This window comes from Lampetra fluviatilis, chromosome 54, assembly GCF_964198595.1.
Source record: "Lampetra fluviatilis chromosome 54, kcLamFluv1.1, whole genome shotgun sequence".
Classification (NCBI taxonomy): domain Eukaryota; kingdom Metazoa; phylum Chordata; class Hyperoartia; order Petromyzontiformes; family Petromyzontidae; genus Lampetra; species Lampetra fluviatilis.
The window spans coordinates 4311486-4332257 of NC_136328.1; the positions used below are offsets into that span (position 1 = coordinate 4311486).

Here is a 20772-nt window from a genome sequence, read left to right on the forward strand (position 1 = left end):
TGTGTGTGCTGCATGTGTGTGCTCAGCGTGTGTGTGTGTGCTGCATGTGTGTGCTCAGTGTGTGTGTGTGTGCGCTCCGTGTGTGTGTGCTGCATGTGTGTGCTCAGTGTGTGTGCTCAGCGTGGGGCCAGGGGGGAGTCGCGGCGCTGGCTGAGTTGGTCCATGGCCGTGGCACCGCAGATTTTCGCACGGGAAATTCGGACTGCCCTTGAAAGCTGTGCGGGTGCCGCAAGAGGCGAGTAGGAGCCCCGTAAGCTCTCTGCAAAGAGAAGGCGGCAGTGACGGACTGGGACTACGAAATGGGCCCAAGCAAATTTAGTTAAACGCACAGCGGGCCCACACTGCCGTGCGATCTCATTTGGGCCCATTTTGGGGGACTGGGTCTGATACAAAAAATTGCGCCGGTGAGGAAGGATCTTTGGGGCTGCCGAATACGGCGGGCGCTTAATGCCAGCTGAGAGGGTAAATAAGCAATGAGGCGTACACATTGGAGCTAATGAAATAATTGAATAAGATATTAGCTTTTTTTCCCACACAGACCGGCCCACCGGCCCTGGTTTGCAGTGGATGTTAGCTGCTTCGAAGGCAGTGTTCTTCATTGCAAGATCCGCAAGCCACTAGGGGCCCCTGGTGGCCTTTAGTGCGACCCCCCGACTACACCGCATGTGAAGACACCCATTGCAGGCGGTGTGGCGGCCCTCACACTGGCGATGTCCTATCGGCGAAAGTAACCCCCGCTGTGAGCTATCACTGTGGTCACAGCAGCAAGGGTTGGTGGATCACGCACTCAAATGTTGTGAAACTCCGTTCCACACGGGCGTCGATTATTGTTTTGAATAGATGGGGCTTCTGTGAAGTTCCACCCAGCCCACAGAAGCCACGGGGAAGTGAGTAGCTGTCAGGTGAGCTGGCAGCAATGATCCCCATCGTATTTCGGATATATATGGCTGCATTGATACAATAACAATTCAATAATTAAGTGACGAAGAATATGCTGTCTGTACAAATTTTAAATGAAAATTAACTGAAAGTCCTGCACATTGTGTGGTACCCGAATGTTAATCAAATGCTTCAGGGTACCTATATACATGTACAAATATATTGAAGAAATAACGACAAATATTTAAACACTAACCCACGAATGATAGCGATCCAAGCCTATGAATATATTTATTTAACCGAACACCACGACAATTAAGAGTGTGTGATCTCTCGCTGCAATATGTTAACGCTGACATTCGTGAAGCATATCTGCAGTCACTGCACATTCGCCAGCCAATAGGGTAGCAGGCTCAGAGAAACGTGGCGTTTGCAGATATTTTCACCAGACACATGACGACCTTTGGAAGTGTTTTCCCTGGCTGTAGGTTGCCAGGCTGTATCTGTGTCCTATTTTTTTTTGTTTAATCTGTGTCTTGTGTGTTTGCCGAGCGAACTCAGATGCCGAGCAAACACACACGTGCATAAAAAAAATGCTTATGCGCGCATCCAGGGTCAGGGCTAAAGGGCACAGCAGCTTTTACACTCGTTCACGATGTTGCTTATACTAAACTAAAGTTTACCAGGTAAGGCCCCACTGAGCGATATATCCATTTTTCATAAGCGATCTGGCCACAAATGATAGCTCAACGAAGTGGCTTATCTCATGGACATTTATAGCAGCCAAATACTCTCCAACGCGTGACGTCGATTTTCAATGTGGAGGGAAAAATTGGAGGCTCCGGAGAAACATCCAAGCGACCACGGGGAGTGAGAGAGACGCACAAACTTCAAATATACAGCAGCAGGCATCCGGGTCGGGACTGAACCCACGGCCTCCTGCATACTAGGCGAGGCAGTTAACATCTCGCAAAAATGCCAATTGCTGGACTGTCCAGGTAAAAGGCACATTAATGTGAATAAGGGTCGTTGCCCAAAACGTCGGATATAATATTTTTCTATTAATGCCACAGTGTTATTAACACTGTGTTGAGTGTTTTGATCATTATTTGTCAATTGATTTTTTTTCTCACAAGGCTTGCTATAAAAGCAGAACACGATACTATCATCGTCATCATCGTCATCACTCAGAATATTCCGTGAAAAATCCCATGGATCACACCCACACCAATGCTGTTTTTGATTTCAAGATTCTGGCAAAATAATCGCTTCGGTTTCCTGGAACGTTGACAAGAGTCATACCGAGGGCTTTATTGCATGGATAGTTCTTTCCTCCTGCACCTCCGATTACCACGGTTGGCAACGTACGGTGCGAAAGAAGTTCAACATGCATACATGGTGATGATGTTGATGATGATGTTGACGATGATGTTGACGTTGATGGTGAGGATGATGTCAATGATGTTGATGATGATGGTGATAATGTTGATAATGATGGTGATCCTAGCGATCTAGATTGAAATTGTTTTTCTTTAGAACTACTTCTTGTGTTCGTTTGCTGTCCTTCTCCCGCACGTCCGATGAGCACGGTTGGCTACATACGGTGCAAAGGAAGTTCAACATACGGACATCTAACCACACAAAATATTAAAGAGTGATCAAAACACTGATGATAACTAGCATCATCAGACAGACAGCCACATCTGGCATAATACAGGTTTTTATTTACGCGATCTAACCCAAAAAAGCCAGTATTATGCATCTCATACCTGTCAACCCGATGATGAGTTTTTAGGTCCATACGGTGTACAGCCGTTTCAATACGGGCACAACAAAATTGTCTTTGTTTCTGTGTCTCCCTTGTGATGGGGCTTTGTAGGATGAACGTTGAGATTTATAAGGGCACGGGGTGACCAGTAAGGTCTAAATTGGTCTGTCACAAGGTAGGCAGTGACAATGGGTTGACAGATATTTCAATCAGTGTTCTTCACTAATTGTCAGAGGGGGCAACGGGGGGGGGGGCAATTACGCCGATAAAGCATCATCAGTGTGAGGGCCACCACACGTTTGAAACCATTGTTGGGTTTGACGGCACAATGATGATGTTAGGAGGTGGGGTGGGAGGTGTTTTCACATTTGTGTATTGTCAGCCAGCACGGGGCCTTGGCAATGAAGAACACCGGTCTCGAGTAAGGGCTCATACCAGGTGTGTGTGCCGTAGCACACTCGCGGCAGCGTCACAGGTGTGCTGCTCTCGCAGCAAATATTCAGAATTGCAGAACGCCGCTGTCCGCTAGCTCGGGCGGGCGAATTCTCTCCTCCGTGCCGTTCGTGTGGCCAGTCCGCGTGATGAAGTGATCGGTTCTGCAGGCAGCCGCGAACGTTGTCACGCAAACCTCGCGTTTATTTGTGAATCGCCGGGTTATCGTCGCCGTTGTTTGAAAAGAGGAGAGGGAGTAGGAGGGGGACATGAAAGGATCGGAATGTTTGGGGATGGGGTGAGGGTTAGGGGGGGGGCATGGTGGTGGTGGTGGTGGTGGGGGGTGTTTGGCAAGCGAGAGTACAAATTTCCGTGCGTCCAGCAAATGAGTTGTCAGTCAGTCACTGCCCTCCCTCTGGTGTGTGACCCCGACCGAGTCACCACACGTACAGGAACACAATGGCCGTGTCCGCGGCGATACCTCTGCTGCTGATGCTGCTGTCTGCATTCAGCTGCATACGCGCGCAAGCCCAAGGTAACCCAACCACATTGTCCGTGTTCAGTTCGGTTGGCTCTTCAGGCGCTGCGGTTCGAACCCCATGGCCGCCCCTCCCCCCCCGGTTAATATTGCGGTGTGTTAAAAAGAGCCCGTGAAAGTTATTTGGCCATTGTGTGCCGACGTGTAATGATTAGTATAATAGACTTGCGAACGAATTAAGAGGCCCCCTGTTCGATTTGATCTCCCGGCGTGCCACTTGACTCAAGCGAGATGTTAACTCCCTCGCCTGGTACGCAGGAGGGTCGGGGGTTAGATCCCGACCCTGACGCCTGTTGCATATTTGGAGTTTACATGTTCCCCCCGTGATCACGTGGATTTCTTTCTCCAAGTCGGCACGCGTTTCGAGTATTTGACTGCTGTAGATGTCCACGTGATGATGATGAGTCACTTCGTTGCGCTCTCATTTGTGGCCAGGTCGCTTCTGAAAAATAGCTGTTCAGTTTCATTTTCATTTATTTGGTATGGCCCTGTGAGCCATTCGGCTCTTGAATCGGGTGCAACCGCAACAAACAAAACACAAAAACATGAATAAGAAAACATCTTAAAGTGACTATGCGCAAACAGAAAATCCAAGAAAGAACTGCAAAGGCTTCCAGAAAAAAGTACCGTACACCATATCGCTCAATGGGCCTTACCTGGTAAAATTATTTAGTTTTGCATTTTATAGCATTCATATCTTTGATCTTGCTAGATAAGGGAACACGCCAAGGAGTGAACAAAGCACGTCGTGCGTGAGTCGCTCGCCTGTAGATCCGAATTATCCACATTTCTTTTGCCAAAACGAGAGCTCAAAACGTTGTGTGTACGTTGAACTTCTTTCGCACCGCTCGTAGCCAACCGTGCGAATCGGAGGTGCGGGGGAAGGACAACAAACAAAACGAAAAAAAGAAGTTCGAAAGAATGTTTTATTTATTTTTTATTTATCAGACCTCGGCTATTGTTTGCCATTTGGCTCCTGAACAAATTTTCTGCTGCTGTCACGTGCAACAAAATATGCGAAGGTCGTGCGACGATTAGCTCGGAGGTGAGGGAGGGGGGGGCACGGGACCACAACAGAGAGAAATAGCGAAAGAAAACGGTGGAAACGAAGGCGCGACAAGGGAGATTATACGGGGGGTGGGGGGGGGGTGCAGGAAACCCAAAGAAGACGTCTTTGGTGGGAAGAGACTTGTGGAAGGTTCCAGACGGTGGGGAGTGAGTGCGTTACTGAGTGCGGTTGTTACTGGGGGTGTGCCTCACTGGGAGTCTGTTGTTGGGGAGTGGTAGCGCTGTGCGCTACGAACCCGGCGCCCCGAGTTCGATTCCCGCCCACGGCCAACGCCGGTGACGATTATCTGAATAGGTCCTGGGCCTCCCTTAAGTCGACTCAGCTTGAAATTAGCAGCTGGTGCGATGTGTGAAAACATCGCCGCCGGGGAGACAAAGGCGGCCCGGCGTGGTTGCTGGCCACCCACCCCCCTCGTGCGCCGTGCCGGCCTTCATAGCTGCTACTCGCTAACAGCACTTGCCCCAACAGTCTGTCAAGGCTATACGGGGGGAGGTGGACCTTTGTCTTTGTTACTGGAACAATCGAGTCCCCTTACTATCAGTAGCGGCTCGTGTGGACAACTCACCCCGTTTCAAATCGAACTGGGGGAGGTTCACGGCACCGCCGCATTCGCGCTCCTGTACACGGTGCACCCTCTGCAAACTTCGTTTTGAACTCTCAGCCCCTGGGGTCAGGGCTGATGCTTACGGCCGCGGTTTTCTGATGGGCGCCGCCAAGCGCCGTGGTTTTGCAATGCCCGATAGTGCTCCTCTGCGTGAGCGAAGGATGTCGGAAGAGGCCTGGCCTGGATTTTGAGTTTGTTTTGTTTTTTTGTTCGTAACCTGTATCCGCATTGTAAGCTGACCGCGGACGATTGATGTGTCGGGTGGTGGTGGCGGCTATGCACGTGGCTGCCTGGAATCCAGCGATGTGGAGGCAGCGAGGGTTGGTGGATCACCGCACAGATGATCTGGAGGGAACTCCCCGTTTGCGTGAATGCTGTGTGTTTATGTTGAACTTCGTTCGTACCGTACGTAGCCGACCGTGATAATCGGAGGTGCGGTGGAAGGACAACAAACTAAACGCAAAAAGCAATTCTAAAGAAATTCGTTTTCAAGGCAGGTGCCGTAGCCTGGCCCTGCCATGAGAAGGCGGTCCAGCAAAAATGTTGACTCCATCTGTTTCATCTGTACGGGATAGAGCGTTTCTCCCTCGCTTGCGTGAGTTTTCTCGGGGTAGCTCCGGTTTCTTCCCAATATGATTGGCCCTATAACACATTGATATGCAGAAGACCTGCAGAGCTTGGACAACTGTTGGTGCAAGCTCATCACGTGGCTGCCTTCCCTCTCGCCCGTGGGCGCCACGGTGGCGAGATGTTAACTACCTCTTCTGGTATATAGGAGATCGTTGGTTAGATCCCAACCACCGACGCCTGTATATTTGGAGCTTGCGTGTGTCTATCTTTCCCCGTGGTCGCGTAGATTTTTCTCCGGGTCTTCCAGTTTTTCCCTCCACATTTAGAATCAACATCACGCATTTAGAGTATTTGGTTGTTATGAATTAAAATTTGTATTCCCTATAATATGTCCACTTCATTGGTTATTTACCCTCTCAGTTGGCATTAAGTCCCCCATATTCGGCAGCCCCAAAGATCCTTCCTCACCGGTCAAATTAGTTTTTTTGTTTAAGGACCCAGCCCCGAATGGGCCAAATGAGCTCGCGCGGCAAAAAAGAATCACACCGCAACATCTGGCTAACTCCGTCGGCCCGAATATGTATCCGCGTGTGGTTTTCTTTTCTTTTCTTTCTTACGAACGCCTCGGCCCGATTTTTTTTTAATTTGTTTAACCCCCCCCCCCCCCCCCCCAGTCTGTCACTGTCTCTCCCCACGCCTGTCCTCCATCCGCCGTGACCCGTCGCCAATTTTTGCCCCCGACCGGGAGCAGGGCCGACCTGCGGGGCCCCGCCACAGATCTCGCACGGCCACGTGGTGAAACCCAAGGGGTCGTACGCCGCGCAGGAGGAGGCGCAGTACGAGTGTGACGACGGATACACTCTCCACGGACCGCGGGCCTTCTGCAGCGGCCAGGGGTGGTCGCACACGCCCAGCTGTGACAGTGAGTGGGGGGTGGCGATAGGTGTACCGCACACACACACACAGCAGCAGCATAGCCACACACGCCCAGGTGTGATGGTGAGTGGTGGGAGGGGGGTGGGAATATGTGTACCGCACACACACACAGCAGTAGCATAGCCCCACATCTATGGATGTGACGGTGAGTGGATAGGTGTACCGCACACACACACATGCACAGAAACCCAGAGCCACACACGCCGAGGTCAGGGCTGCCCAGAGGTCCCTGGAAGCCCGGTGGCTGGAGGCACGGGGCAGTTTGCGAGATTGGGGGGCCCCCTTATTAATTGAGGCCCGTGGTAAATTGACTGAGGCCTGTGGTAAATTGACTGAGGCCTGTGGTAACCTGAGCGAGGCCATGGTAAATTGACTGAGGCCTGTGGTAACCTGAGTGAGGCCATGGTAAATTGACTGACGCCCGTGGTAAATTGAGTGAGGCCCGTGGTATACTGAGCGGGGCGTATGATAAACTGAGCGAAGCCCATGGTAAATTGAGAGAGGCCCATGGTAAACTGAGTGACGCCTCTGGTAAATCGGCCCATTTGGCCAAAAATCCTTCCAGCCTTGCCGAGCGCCGCGGCTCGCCGTTGTTTTGCTGCCGCCCCGCCACCCCACCCCACGCCCCCTTCCAGTGCCGTGCAAGGTGACCTCAGGCGATCTGGAGGCCCACTCGCTGGAGATGGCCGCCGAATCGCAGCAGTTCCGCCGGGGCTCGTCCATCTCGCGCCTCTTCAAGGCCACCACGTACAAGATCCCGCCGGGGGAGATGGCCAACTTCGCGTGCCGCAAGAAGAGCGTTGCCGTGGGCCCGCTGAGCGCCATATGCCTGCAGGGCTCCCTCGAGCTGCCGTTCTGCGAACCCGGTACGGCGTCGGCAAGGATGAGGAGGGCCTACGAGGTGGTTGGAAGGAGGAGAGGGGAAGGGAGATGATGGAGGCTGGGGCAGGCGGTAGGCGAGCGAATGGGGTGGGGGATAGGAGGAGGGCCGGGTTGGGACATTCTGCCGGATGTTTTTGGGTAATATAATAGTCATTTTAATTTCTTAAGCACCTTTAAACAATCGTTCTCAGGGCGCTTTGCCATGGAAAGGCCGATATAGTTTAACGTCAATCAAGGAAAGAGGAAGTGAGAAAGACGTTTGGAAAGAACTGGGGAACCCGGCTGATATTCTCTGCGGCGTGGCTGGCTCTGCCCTTGGCCACGACCACCTTCCAGAATCCTCGAGCAGGATCTGGACCCCGAAAACGTGACCCCAATTAGCCCCCACTTGGGGCCCCTTTGTAGACTTAACCGGTCACGTGTCCTCTCGGGTCAACCAGAGTGCCATGGCCTTTAGTTACCCCATTCCTACGGCCGGCACTCCTACACCCTGTCCTGTCGGGTTGGCACTGCACGTCAAGCGTGGTGCCATCTAGCGCTATGAATCAGCGCACACTTAGCCCCTCTAGGGCCGGTACCACACAGTGATGTCACTACACTACTACTACTACAGAAATCGTGAACAAAATCTATTCACACAAAATATTTGTAATGTATTCATTAAAACTAGTTCATTGTCTTTCCCCCGCACCTTCGATTGACATGGTTGGCTACGTATGCACCGTACGTAGAAGTTGAACGTACATACAATAACATATTCATAACAGGCGACTTTTTGGGCAACGGCTCTTCTTCTGAGCACCATGTTAATTGAGGTTGAGTTTTGTTATTTATGTTTGCGCACCACTGCCAATGCAGCAACAGCAGCAGCAGCGGCACCACCTAAATCATTCATTGGCTACCACATTCTGATAAGCCCCTCCCCCCCTCCCCCCTTAACTGGTACTTAAGAGCTTACATCTTGAATCCCTGCCTCACTTGATGCAGCAAATCTGGCTGTGACGGTCCCACCTGATGACGGAGACTTGTGTTGCCTCCGAAACGTCGTGATTTTTATTGTTTTACTTTTATTAATTTTAATTTCATTTTTTACCTACTTTGACAATGAACCCACAGGGTTTGAGAACCCGGTCGAAACCGCGGGGCCACTGGTCACGGTTCAGTAAGACCTCCCCCAACTTTGTCTCGCCGTGCGGTGTCGCTCGTGAAATGCACAGAATCGTGTCGCAGGCTGGAAGTGGCGCACGGGAAGCTCGTGATGTCTGAGGACACGGTGCGTCACAACCACAGCGCCAGCCTTGCCTGCGACACGGGCTACGAGGGCTACAGCAAGATCTCGTAAGTAGTGACGGTGCCAGGCCTCGTATAAGTCGCGCACGCACAGGGCTGCCGGCGTCGCTTGCCATTACGTTGGTCAACAGCACGACATGCACAACACAGTCGTGCAAACGAACAACAACAACAACTAAGTGGTGGTGCCAGGCTATGTGCACTTTAAGGCTACGTGAAGTGTCAAACGCCCGCTGGCAGGAGGTCATGGTACAAACCCAGGTGCCATGGGTTGGCTGACTGAGATGATTGGCCGATGTACCACCTGTGCCCCCTACTTTGCAAACAAACACACACACACGGACATGCAGCCAAGCGTGTAACTTTGACCATCCCCTCTGCACATTCGCAGCATCATCTCAATCGTCTCCTTCAAGAGACACTTAAAAACTCACCTCTATGACCACGCTTTCGAGTGACTGTTAGGTCTGCAAAATCGCGTGACGTCATTTATGGACGGTCCCTTTGAGCCTTTGTGCATGTGTGCGCTGCGCAGGTGCAAGGCCGGGGTGTGGGAGCCCACCCCCGTGTGCTGCGCCCGTCCTGCGGCAGCGGTGGCCAACGGACAGGTAATTAATCACTCGCTAACTCACTCGCTCAAACGATTTAAAAATATATATTTTAACCAGGTTAAGGCCAGCTTAGCCGCGATTATAGAGCTCTTTTTTTTACACGCTTTCTTTTAACTCACTCTGTCTGTTGTTGTTGTTGTTGTCGTTGTATCCTCAAATCTTGTAACCCACTTCCCAATGTGGCATCGACTGCAAACTTGGTATACTTATGTCATACTGATGACAATACTATATTCCATCATAAAAAAACATACATTTTAAAACATTCTTTTACACGTATAATAATATTAACTCACTTTGTCGGTTGTCTATCCTCAAATCTTGTAACTCAATTTTAACCCACTTCCCAATGTGGTATCGACTGCAAACTTGGTATACTTATGTCATACTGATGACAATACTATATTCTATCATAATATATATATATTTTTTTAAACATTATTTTTGAAATGTTATCTTTCGGCTTGGGCCTATTTGTCCACGCTCAACGGCCCCCTTACGTTATGGCAAGCTTCGTGGCCACTTCCTGGAGTCGTGGAGTTCTTCCATGACTAGTACATTTCATAAAAGCGTGTTTAAAAAAAAAGTAAAAAAAAAAATACTTATTTTGTTGGAAGCAAACCCGGCTATCTCAAATTGATAGCTCAAAGAAGTGCCTCATCATCATCGCGTGGACATTTTAAATAATAATAATTTACATGTATTTGTAAGGCGCCTTCCACTAATGTCTCAAGGCGCCTTATAAGAATAAGTACAAGGACAGGTCGAGAGATAAGGAGAAGCTAAATAGAATAAACGAACTTAAGAAGATGTGGTTTTACACGAGACTTAAAAGCATCCAACGAATTTCCAACGGCAGCGAATTCCACAACCGTGGCACAGACGCAGCAAGTGGCCACTCACCCCATGAATGCAGCCGGGATCGAGGCACGCACAGAAGGGCGCAGTCTACAGACCTTGACGCAAGTTGATTCTAAATATGGTGGGGGGGGGGCCGGAGGAGAAAGATCCTTGCGACCACGGGGAGAGAGACACGGAAACTCCGAATATCAGAATCAGAATATTTGTTAATACTGCAGGAATCCGATGAGCGAAAAATCTCTTTTTCACTGATATCCAGCACAACAGGTGCAAGTCCCGTCGCAACTCACGTCGTATCCTCAACCCCTGACCTTGTGTTCAGGTGAAAGTGAACAGGGAGACGCTGACGGCTGAGCTGGCCTGCTCCACTGGGTTCGAGCCGGTCAAGGGTCAGCAGGTCGCGTGCCGGTCGGGCGCCTTCGACACGAAGGCGTTCGCTTGCAAGGAGCGTGAGTGGAGCGCTGGCGGTGTTGTGCTGTCTTACACCCACAGAACGCACACAATCTTACGACGCTGACGATGTTGTGCTGTCTTACACCCACAGAACGCACACAATCTTACAACACTGACGGTTTTGTGCTGCGTTACACCCGCAGAACGCACACAATCTTACAACACTGACGATGTTGTGCTGCGTTACACTCGCAGAACGCACACAATCTTACAACACTGACGATGTTGTGCTGCATTACACCCGCAGAACGCACACAATCTTACAACACTGACGATGTTGTGCTGCGTTACACCCGCAGAACGCACACAATCTTACAACACTAACGATGTTGTGCTGCCTTACACCCGCAGAACGCACACAATACTACAGCACTCACAACGTTGTGCTGCACGGAGCAAAGTCTGTTTCCACAGGGGGCGGCGGCCAGAGGGGAGGGGTTCAGAGTGGGAGGTGGCCACACACGTCACGTGACCTACAAGAGGCTTGATCCCATATAGAATAATTATAATAACCTCCATTTTATAAAGCGATATCGAATCATTATAATAAAAAACTTCTATTTTATAAAGCGCCTTTCGCATTGAAGGCTCCACAGAGTGCCGTGCGTAAACAATGAAACTAGTACAGATGAAATGTAAGCAGAAAGCTGAAAGTGTGCCGTGTATTTATATGTGTAATGACGACTTGACACGTTTCTCTTGAGATGTCACTTTATTCAAGACACGTTCACTTGACATCGGGCAGAGACCCCCACTTCGACAGCCCCGAGTCTCTCGCGCATCTCTCTTTTATACCGACACGAGGCCACGCCCCTCTTCTCGAACCTTCTCGCTGACTCTGGACGCTCGCTCCACCGGCAGACTCCACCGTCCGTTTCCGTCGCCTGGCCACGCTCCCTTCTCGATCATTCCCGTAGCCACCAGTCCCTTCACACTCACAACTGATACCCCCTGTCATTACCTCCCGTGGCCACTATTCCATTCACACTGCAGGCTGACTCCCCTGTCATTACCTCCCGTGGCCACTATTCCATTCACACTGCAGGCTGACTCCCCTGTCATTACCTCCCGTGGCCACTAGTCCATTCATACTGCAGGCTGACTCCCCTGTCATTACCTCCCGTGGCCACTATTCCATTCACACTGCAGGCTGACTCCCCTGTCATTACCTCCCGTGGCCACTATTCCATTCACACTGCAGGCTGACTCCCCTGTCATTACCTCCCGTGGCCACTATTCCATTCACACTGCAGGCTGACTCCCCTGTCATTACCTCCCGTGGCCACTAGTCCATTCATACTGCAGGCTGACTCCCCTGTCATTACCTCCCGTGGCCACTATTCCATTCACACTGCAGGCTGACTCCCCTGTCATTACCTCCCGTGGCCACTAGTCCATTCACACTGCAGGCTGACTCCCCTGTCATTACCTCCCGTGGCCACTATTCCATTCATACTACAGGCTGACTCCCCTGTCATTACCTTTCGTGGCCACTATTCCATTCACACTGCAGGCTGACTCCCCTGTCATTAACCTCCCGTGGCCACTAGTGCACTCACATCGCATGCAGGCTCGATTGTCATGACACATGGATACCGTTCAGAGTTGAGGCTTCAGCGCGGAAGAGGGGGGGGAACATCGGCGGTGCCGTGAGCGGTCGTGGTGGTGCATCGTGTCGCGTGTGTGTGTGTGCGTGCATGTGTATGTGTGCGTGGGTGTCTGTGAGTGCACACAGACACGGTAGTGTAGCGGTAGTGTAGCGCGCTGCGCTATGAACCTGGCGACCCGGGTTCGATTCCCGCTCACGGCTAACACCAGTGACGATTATCTGAACCGGTCCTGGGCCTCCCCTAGGTCGACTCAGCCTCAAATGAGTACCTGGTGCGGTGTGTAAACATCGCCACTGGGGAGACAAAGGCGGTCGGGCGTGGTGCTGGCCCACCCACCCCCTCGTTCGTGTACCGTTCCGGCCTTCATAGGTGCTCGCTAACAGCACTTGCCCCTACAGTCTGTTAAGGCTATACGGGGGATCTTTATCTTTGTCTGTGAGCGCAGGCAAGTGCGACCCGCGCGCCAGCGACTACCCGCACGTGAAGAGTCTGGACAAGGGCAAGGACGGCTTCACGTACACGGTGAAGTGCAAGAGCGACCACGCGGCCTTCGTCCCCACCGTGCGGTGAGCGGTGGTGTTGGGTTGGGGGGAACGCGGCCCGGCGCACGCATGGACTGATACACGCGCAGAATGCGTGCGCACACACACACACGGAAAACACACACAGAACGAACACACACACACGGGGAACACACACAGAACACACACACACACGGAGAACACAGACACACAGAGAACACACACACAACACACGGAGAACACGAACACACGGAGAACACACAGAACACATACACACGGAGAACACACACACGGAGAGAACACACACAGAGAACACAAAATAGAACACAGCACACACACACAGAACACAGAACACCACAACACAAACACTGGAGGCAGCTCTTCGAGGTGCGTTCACGTAACTCCCACCCCTCCCCCCCCCCGTGGTTGTTGTTGTTGTTGTTGCTGCTGCTGCGAAGGTGCGAGCAGGGCACGATGGTGCCCACTCCCTACTGCTGCTCGTCCACCCACCGCATCCCCCACGGCTCGGTGGGTGTCGGCCAGGGCCACGGCAACGTGCACGCCAACATCACCTGCGAGCCGGGCTACCACCCGCCGCAAGAGACGCACGTGCTTTGCGTGAACGGAGAGTGGCCCGCGGGCAGAATCAAGTGCGACAAGGTCACAGGTGCGGTGGGGTCAAGGTTCACAGGTGTGGCGGGGTCAAGGTTCACAGGTGTGGCGGGGTCAAGGTTCACAGGTGTGGTGGGGTCAAGGTTCACAGGTGTGGTGGGGTCAAGGTCACATGTGTCGTGTGGTCAAGGTCACAGGTGTGGTGGGGTGAAGGTCACAGGTGTGGTGGGGTCAAGGTTCACAGGTGTGGCGGGGTCAAGGTTCACAGGTGTGGCGGGGTCAAGGTTCACAGGTGTGGTGGGGTCAAGGTTCACAGGTGTGGTGGGGTCAAGGTCACATGTGTCGTGTGGTCAAGGTCACAGGTGTGGTGGGGTGAAGGTCACAGGTGTGGTGGGGTCAAGGTTCACAGGTGTGGCGGGGTCAAGGTTCACAGGTGTGGCGGGGTCAAGGTTCACAGGTGTGGTGGGGTCAAGGTTCACAGGTGTGGTGGGGTCAAGGTCACATGTGTCGTGTGGTCAAGGTCACAGGTGTGGTGGGGTGAAGGTCACAGGTGTGGTGGGGTCAAGGTCACACTTTTATTTTACTCGCCCTGTTGTCCGCTTGCTGTACATCCTTTCGAATCTTTGACGCGTTAAAATACCTTCGGATCTACGAAGCCACTAACGAGCTGAAATGTTGCACACGCGGATTCGCGGTTGTCGCCTGCCGTGTGACGATGCAATATTTCATTTAAATAACCCGGGCCCAGTGTCCCGACGATCCCGGGCCCTCTATGTGTTTTTGACCTAAATTTTTACCTAAATTTTGTCCAAATTTTTTATCTTAATTTTGACCTAAATGTTTTCAAATATATATTGCAATTATCCAGACAATAAAAGTAACTCTTGTTATTGTCTGGATAGAGATGTTCAAAATTAATATGGACGTATAGAAATTATTATTGTCAAGATTAACATGAAACACAATTGGCTAAATAACAAGTGTTTCAATGCACACACTTTCATTTGCACTCAAAAGTAGAAAATACATTATTTTGACGCCGGAAATTCATCAAATATTACGTGCTCAACAAAAGCGGGTGGCTTGCATACATAAAAAAAAAATTATATACCGAAAGGAAAACCACTCACTGCGGTCAAAATAATAGAATATTATCACGACCGGCCTTTGGAGGCAGATTGGGCAGTTCGAGGCAGTCGCCCTCCAGGAACAGGAGCGACGCTCACAGCGGCTCACGCCTCCGGGGTCAGTCCCGTGACCTCCCCCTGGACACAAGCACCTTCCAACCTCGCACGCGATGGCTTCGGCGTGCACCTAGCCTGGCACGAGCGCCGCCGCGTCGCCCGTCACTCGGTGTTGAATGTCGGCGACCGTTGTCGCTGCGTTTGTGCGTCCAGGCGAGCTGACGGAGAAGAAGTGCATGTGGGGCCTGTGCATCGGACACACCAAGGACACGGCAATATTGGTCAACGAAGGTGCCGATTATTCTCTTCTTCGCGTGACTGTTAATCGACTAGCGGCCTACGGGATCTTATCCCAGCTGCAGGCACACACACACACACAGAGTGTGTGTCAGTAGCAGACTCACCACCCATAGCGATCCCCCACCCTCTTCCACCCATGAAATATCTAAAGGTGCCCCCCCCCACCACTGAGACCCATACACTCACACGGAGACCCATAGAGACCCATAGACTCACACAGAGACCATTAAACTCACACGTAGACCTATAGAGACCCATAGACTCACACGGAGACTCATAGAGACCCATAGACTCACACAGAGACCCATAGACTCACACGGAGACCCATAGAGACCCATAGACTCACACAGAGACCCATAGACTCACACGAAGACCCACAGATACCCATAGACTCGCATAGAGACCCATAGACTCGCATAGATGATCCTATAGACTGATAGATTCGCATAGACCCATAGACTCACACAAAGACCCATAGACACACACGCAGACCCATAGAGACCCATAGACTCACACGGAGACCCATAGAGACCCATAGACGCACACAGAGACCCATAGACTCGCATAGATGATCCTATAGACTGATAGACTCGCATAGACCCATAGACTCGCTTAGAGACCCATAGACACACACGGAGACCCATAGAGACCCATAGACTCACACAGATACCATTAGACTCACACGGAGACCCATTGAGACCCATAGACTCGCGTAGAGACCCATAGACACACACACACGCAGAGACCCATAGACTAACACGTAGACCCATAGAGACCCATAGAATCACACAGAGACCCATAGACTTGCGTAGAGACCCATAGACACACACGGAGAGCCATAGAGACCCATAGACTCACACAGAGACCATTAGACTCACAAGGAGACCCATAGAGACCCATAGACTCACACAGAGACCCATAGACACACACGGAGACCCATAGAGACCCATAGACACACACAGAGACCATTAGGCTCACACGGAGACTCATAGAGACCCATAGACTCACGTAGAGACCCATAGACACACACGTAGACCCATAGAGACCCATAGACTCACACAGGGACCATTCGATTCACACGGAGATCCATAGAGACCCATAGACTCGCGTAGAAACCAATAGACACACACGGAGACCCATATAGACCCATAGACTCATACAGAGACTCATAGAGACCCATAGACTCACACAGAGACCCACAGACTCACAGGGAGACCCATACAGACCCATAGACTCACACAGAGACCCATAGACACACACACACAGAGACCCATAGACTCGTATAGAGGATCATATAGACTGATAGACTCGCATAGACCCATAGACTCACATAGAGCCCCATATACACACAGAGACCCATAGACTAACACGTAGACCCATAGAGACCCATAGACTCACACAGAGACCCATAGACTTGCGTAGAGACCCATAGACACACACGGAGAGCCATAGAGACCCATAGACTCACACAGAGACCATTAGACTCACACGGAGACCCATAGAGACCCATATAGACCCATAGACTCGCATAGAGACCCATAGAGACCCATAGACTCGCATAGAGACCCATAGACACACACGGAGACCCATAGAGACCCATAGACTCGCATAGAGACCCATAGACACACACGGAGACCCATAGAGACCCATAGACTCACACACAGAGAGCCATAGACTCACACACAGAGACCCATAGAGACCCATAGACTCACACAGAGACCATTAGACTCACACGGAGACCCATAGAGACCCATAGACTCACACAGAGACCCATAGACTCACACAGAGACCATTAGACTCACACGGAGACCCATAGAGACCCATAGACTCGCGTAGAGACCAATAGACACCCACACACAGAGAGCCATAGACTGTCAGTGGACACGAGCCCACGTGACGCGTGGCCGCGCCTCTCCTGGGGAGTGCAGAACACAAGGTGCTCAAGCTGACGGCTCCTCAGCAGCGGACGGCCGCGGTCACCCTGAGCCCCGACCCCAAGCTCACGCAGTGCCTCTCCTTCACCTACGTCGCTCGCATGCCCTGGACTCTCAAGGTACCACACGCAGGCACACACACACACAGAGTGTGTGTCAGTAGCAGACTCGCCACCCATCGCGATCCCCCACCCTTCCACCCATGAAATCTTTAAAGGTCCCACCACCCAACCACCACTGCTCTGGGTGAAGCTGGGTGGACTAAATACATTGTGATGCGGTACTCAGAGAAACTAATGGGGAGAGATAAACACACAAACTACAAATATACAGCAGCAAGCATCAGTGTTGGAATCGAACCCACGACCTCCTGTACACCAGGCGAGGTAGTTAATATCTCTTAGCCACCGTGATGATGGGAGAGAGAGACACACACACTCCAAATATACAGCAGCAGGCGTCAGGGTTGGGATCGAACATACGACCTCCTGCATACCAGGCGAGGTAGTTAACATCTCCTAGCCACAGCAGCACCCCGGTGTGGGGAACAGTAGTGTAGCGACCCGGGTTCGATTCTCGCACACGGCCAATACCAACTACGATCATGTGCGCAGATCGTGGGCCTCCCCTAAGTCGACTCAGCCTCAAATGAGTACCCGGTGCGATGTGTAAACATTCCCACTAGGGAGAGGAAATGCTGCCGGACGCGGTGCTGGCCACCCGCCCCTTCGTGTGCCGTGCCGGCCTTCATAGGTGCTGCTGCTCACTAACAGCACTTGCTCCCAGCAGTCTGTTAAAGGCTACGCGGGTGATCTTTGTCTTTGTGCGCGTGTGTAGTTGGGTAAGTCCGGTGATGCCACCCCCCTGGTGAGCCTGGCTGGCTCTGCTGGATATGGAGGCAGTGTCACTGCACTGGAGCCGCAAACCACCGAGGTATGACTTCAATAATATACATCACAATTATTACTCTTAGGTTCTATGGGAACCTCATTTGCCAGTAAAAAATATGATAATTGGTTCTTTACCCTTCTATCTGGCAACAAAACTGACACCTGTTTACAAGGAGTCATGTTTGCATAGACCGCAATACCTGCAGTCATAATACAAACAAAAGAACATAACTCTGATAATGTGCACTGTCCTTGAAGTTGACAGTGCACATTATCAGAGTTATGTTATTTTGTTTGTATTATGACTGCAGGTATTGCGGTCTATGCAAACATGACTCCTTGTAAACAGGTGTCAGTTTTGTTGCCAGATAGAAGGGTAAAGAACCATACTCTTAGGTTTTTTCGGTAAAGTCACGTAGGTAAAACTAAAAATAAAAAAGAGAAAAAAATAAAAATAAAAAATAATAAAAATAAATAATAAAAAGATAGAATTAATAATAGAAATAAAATAATAAATCACGACGTTTTGGGCGCAACACAAGCGTCCGTCATCAGGTGGGACAACCACAGCACGAAACAAATGCTGAAGTGGTCAAAAGAGCTGCTGTAACAAGAGGTTATATAGGTAAGAGACGGGGGAGGAGCCAGGGAGGAGAGATGGAGGAGGGGGGGGGGAAGTGGGCGGGGCTGGGAGTGGGAGGAGGAAGACACTGGAGATGCGCATATGAAGGGGGCTTTTGGCTGTGTTGCGCCCGAAACGTCGTGATTTATTATTTTATTTCTATTACTATTTCTATCTTTTTATTAATTTTTTTTATTAAAATGTATCTTTATTATTTATTTAAATTTTTACCTACGTGACTTTACCGAAAAAACCTAAGAGTATGAATCCTTGCAGTCACGAAAGCTTCAAATCTAGAATCACAATTATTTATCATAATTCTTTTAGAACTGTTTTTTGTGTTTAGTTTGCTCCATCCCCCCGCACACTCCGATTAGCAACGTACGGTTCGAAAGAAGTTCAACATACATACACATACACATCCTACCTCGCCAAACTTTATCGTGAGTACATTGTTTACGGGGGACATTATTTTCGATTGACGCGTCTTTCGCTTAACGCGCCGACTCTTTAGGAACGCATCGACTACTGGCGCGTTAAACGGAGAACTGCTGGAACCTGATGTCTTCCCAGGAAAGGAGAAACACGTTAAATGCGTGATGTGTTCCCGGCTTGATGTGCGGAGGTCGAGATAGTTGTTGAAAGTATAAACGACTAAACAATTAGTTTGTATCTTACCAGGAAAGGCCCACTGAGCTATGTAGCTCTTTTTTTCGGAAAGCGACCTTGCCACAAATGATAGCTCAACGAAAATGGCTTATCACGTGGACATTTATGGCAGCCAAATACGCGTGACGTCGATCCTCAATGCGGAGGGGAAAACCCGGAGGCCCTGGAGAAAAATCCACGTGAGCACAGGGAGAACATTCAAACTCTAAATATACAGCAGCAGGCGTCAGGGTCGGGATCGAACCCACGACCTCTTGCATACCAGGCGGGGGAGTTAACATCTCCTAGCCACCGTGATGATGATGAGAGAGACGCAAACTCTAAATATACAGCAGCAGGCGTCAGGGTCGGGATCGAACCCACGACCTCCTGTGTACCAGGCGAGGGAGTTAACATCTCCTAGCCACCGTGATGGTGATGATGACAGAGACACGCAAACTCCAAATATACAGCAGGCGTCAAGGTCGGGATCGAACCCACGACCTCTTGCATACCAGGCGAGGTGGTTAACATCTCCTAGCCACCGTGATGATGATGATGAGAGAGACACGCAAACTACAAATATACAGCAGGCGTCAGGGTCGGGATCGAACCCACGACCTCCTGCATACCAGGCGAGGGAGTCAACATCTCCTAGCCACCGTGGCGTTTATGGTTCGTGCTCGTATCCCCCCCGCGTGTGTGTGCGTAGGCACGTCTGGAGTTGAAGTTCCAGGACCTCATGATCCAAGCACTCGGTTTGCAGACGTGCAACCCGACGGAGATCAGCTTCGTCGGTACGTCCATGCGACAGTGAGAGAGAGAGAGAGAGGGAAAGCGACATATGTAATATTGTTAAACAGAGAGAGAGGTGAAGCGATAGCTGTAATGTTGTTAAACAGGTAGCCCAGCGATGCTTCTGCTGCTGCTGAGTCAGCAGCCGTGCTCCTGCACCGCTGCCAACTTCATCATCATCATCAGCAGCAGCATCATCAGCAGCAGCATCATCATCATCAGCATCATTAGCAGCAGCATCATCAGCAGCATCATCATCATCATCAGCAGCAGCAGCAGCAGCAGCATCATCATCATCAGCATCATCATCAGCATCATCATCATCAGCAGCATCATCATCATCAGCAGCATCATCATCAGCATCATCATCAGCAGCAGCAGCAGCAGCAGCAGCATCATCATCATCAGCATCATCATCAGCAGCAGCATCATCATCATCAGCATCATCATCAGCAGCAGCAGCATCATCATCAGCATCATCAGCAGCAGCATCATCAGCATCATCATCAGCATCATCAACATAATCAGCAGCAGCGGCATCAGCATCATCAGCATCATCATCAGCAGCAGCATCATCATCATCAGCAGCAGCGGCATCATCAACATCATCAGCAGCAGCGTCGTCGTCGTGAGCCAAATCGCGAGTTGAGCTGCGCGACTTTAATGGTTGCGCAGCTCAACTCTGTCGCTCGTCGCTTTGCGGGTGGACGAGGGATGCCGCCGCCGCCTGCGAGTTCGTTTCTAGCGCAGCAGGCGGCTCGGG

The 20772-nt window shown here is 51.0% G+C and overlaps 1 protein-coding gene across 1 annotated transcript; it reads left to right on the top strand.

Moving 5' to 3' along the window:
• The first annotated feature begins 3489 nt into the window (after positions 1–3489).
• LOC144949520 (complement factor H-like) lies at positions 3490–20031 on the top strand. The gene is made up of 12 exons (XM_078879444.1): positions 3490–3614; positions 6612–6782; positions 7432–7662; positions 8896–9016; positions 9504–9576; positions 10763–10889; positions 12949–13069; positions 13483–13691; positions 15034–15111; positions 17049–17173; positions 17892–17987; positions 19927–20031. Exons 1-12 carry the CDS (start codon positions 3539–3541, stop codon positions 20029–20031), a joined length of 1533 nt encoding a protein of 510 aa, XP_078735570.1. The 5' UTR covers positions 3490–3538.
• Positions 20032–20772: the final 741 nt, after the last annotated feature.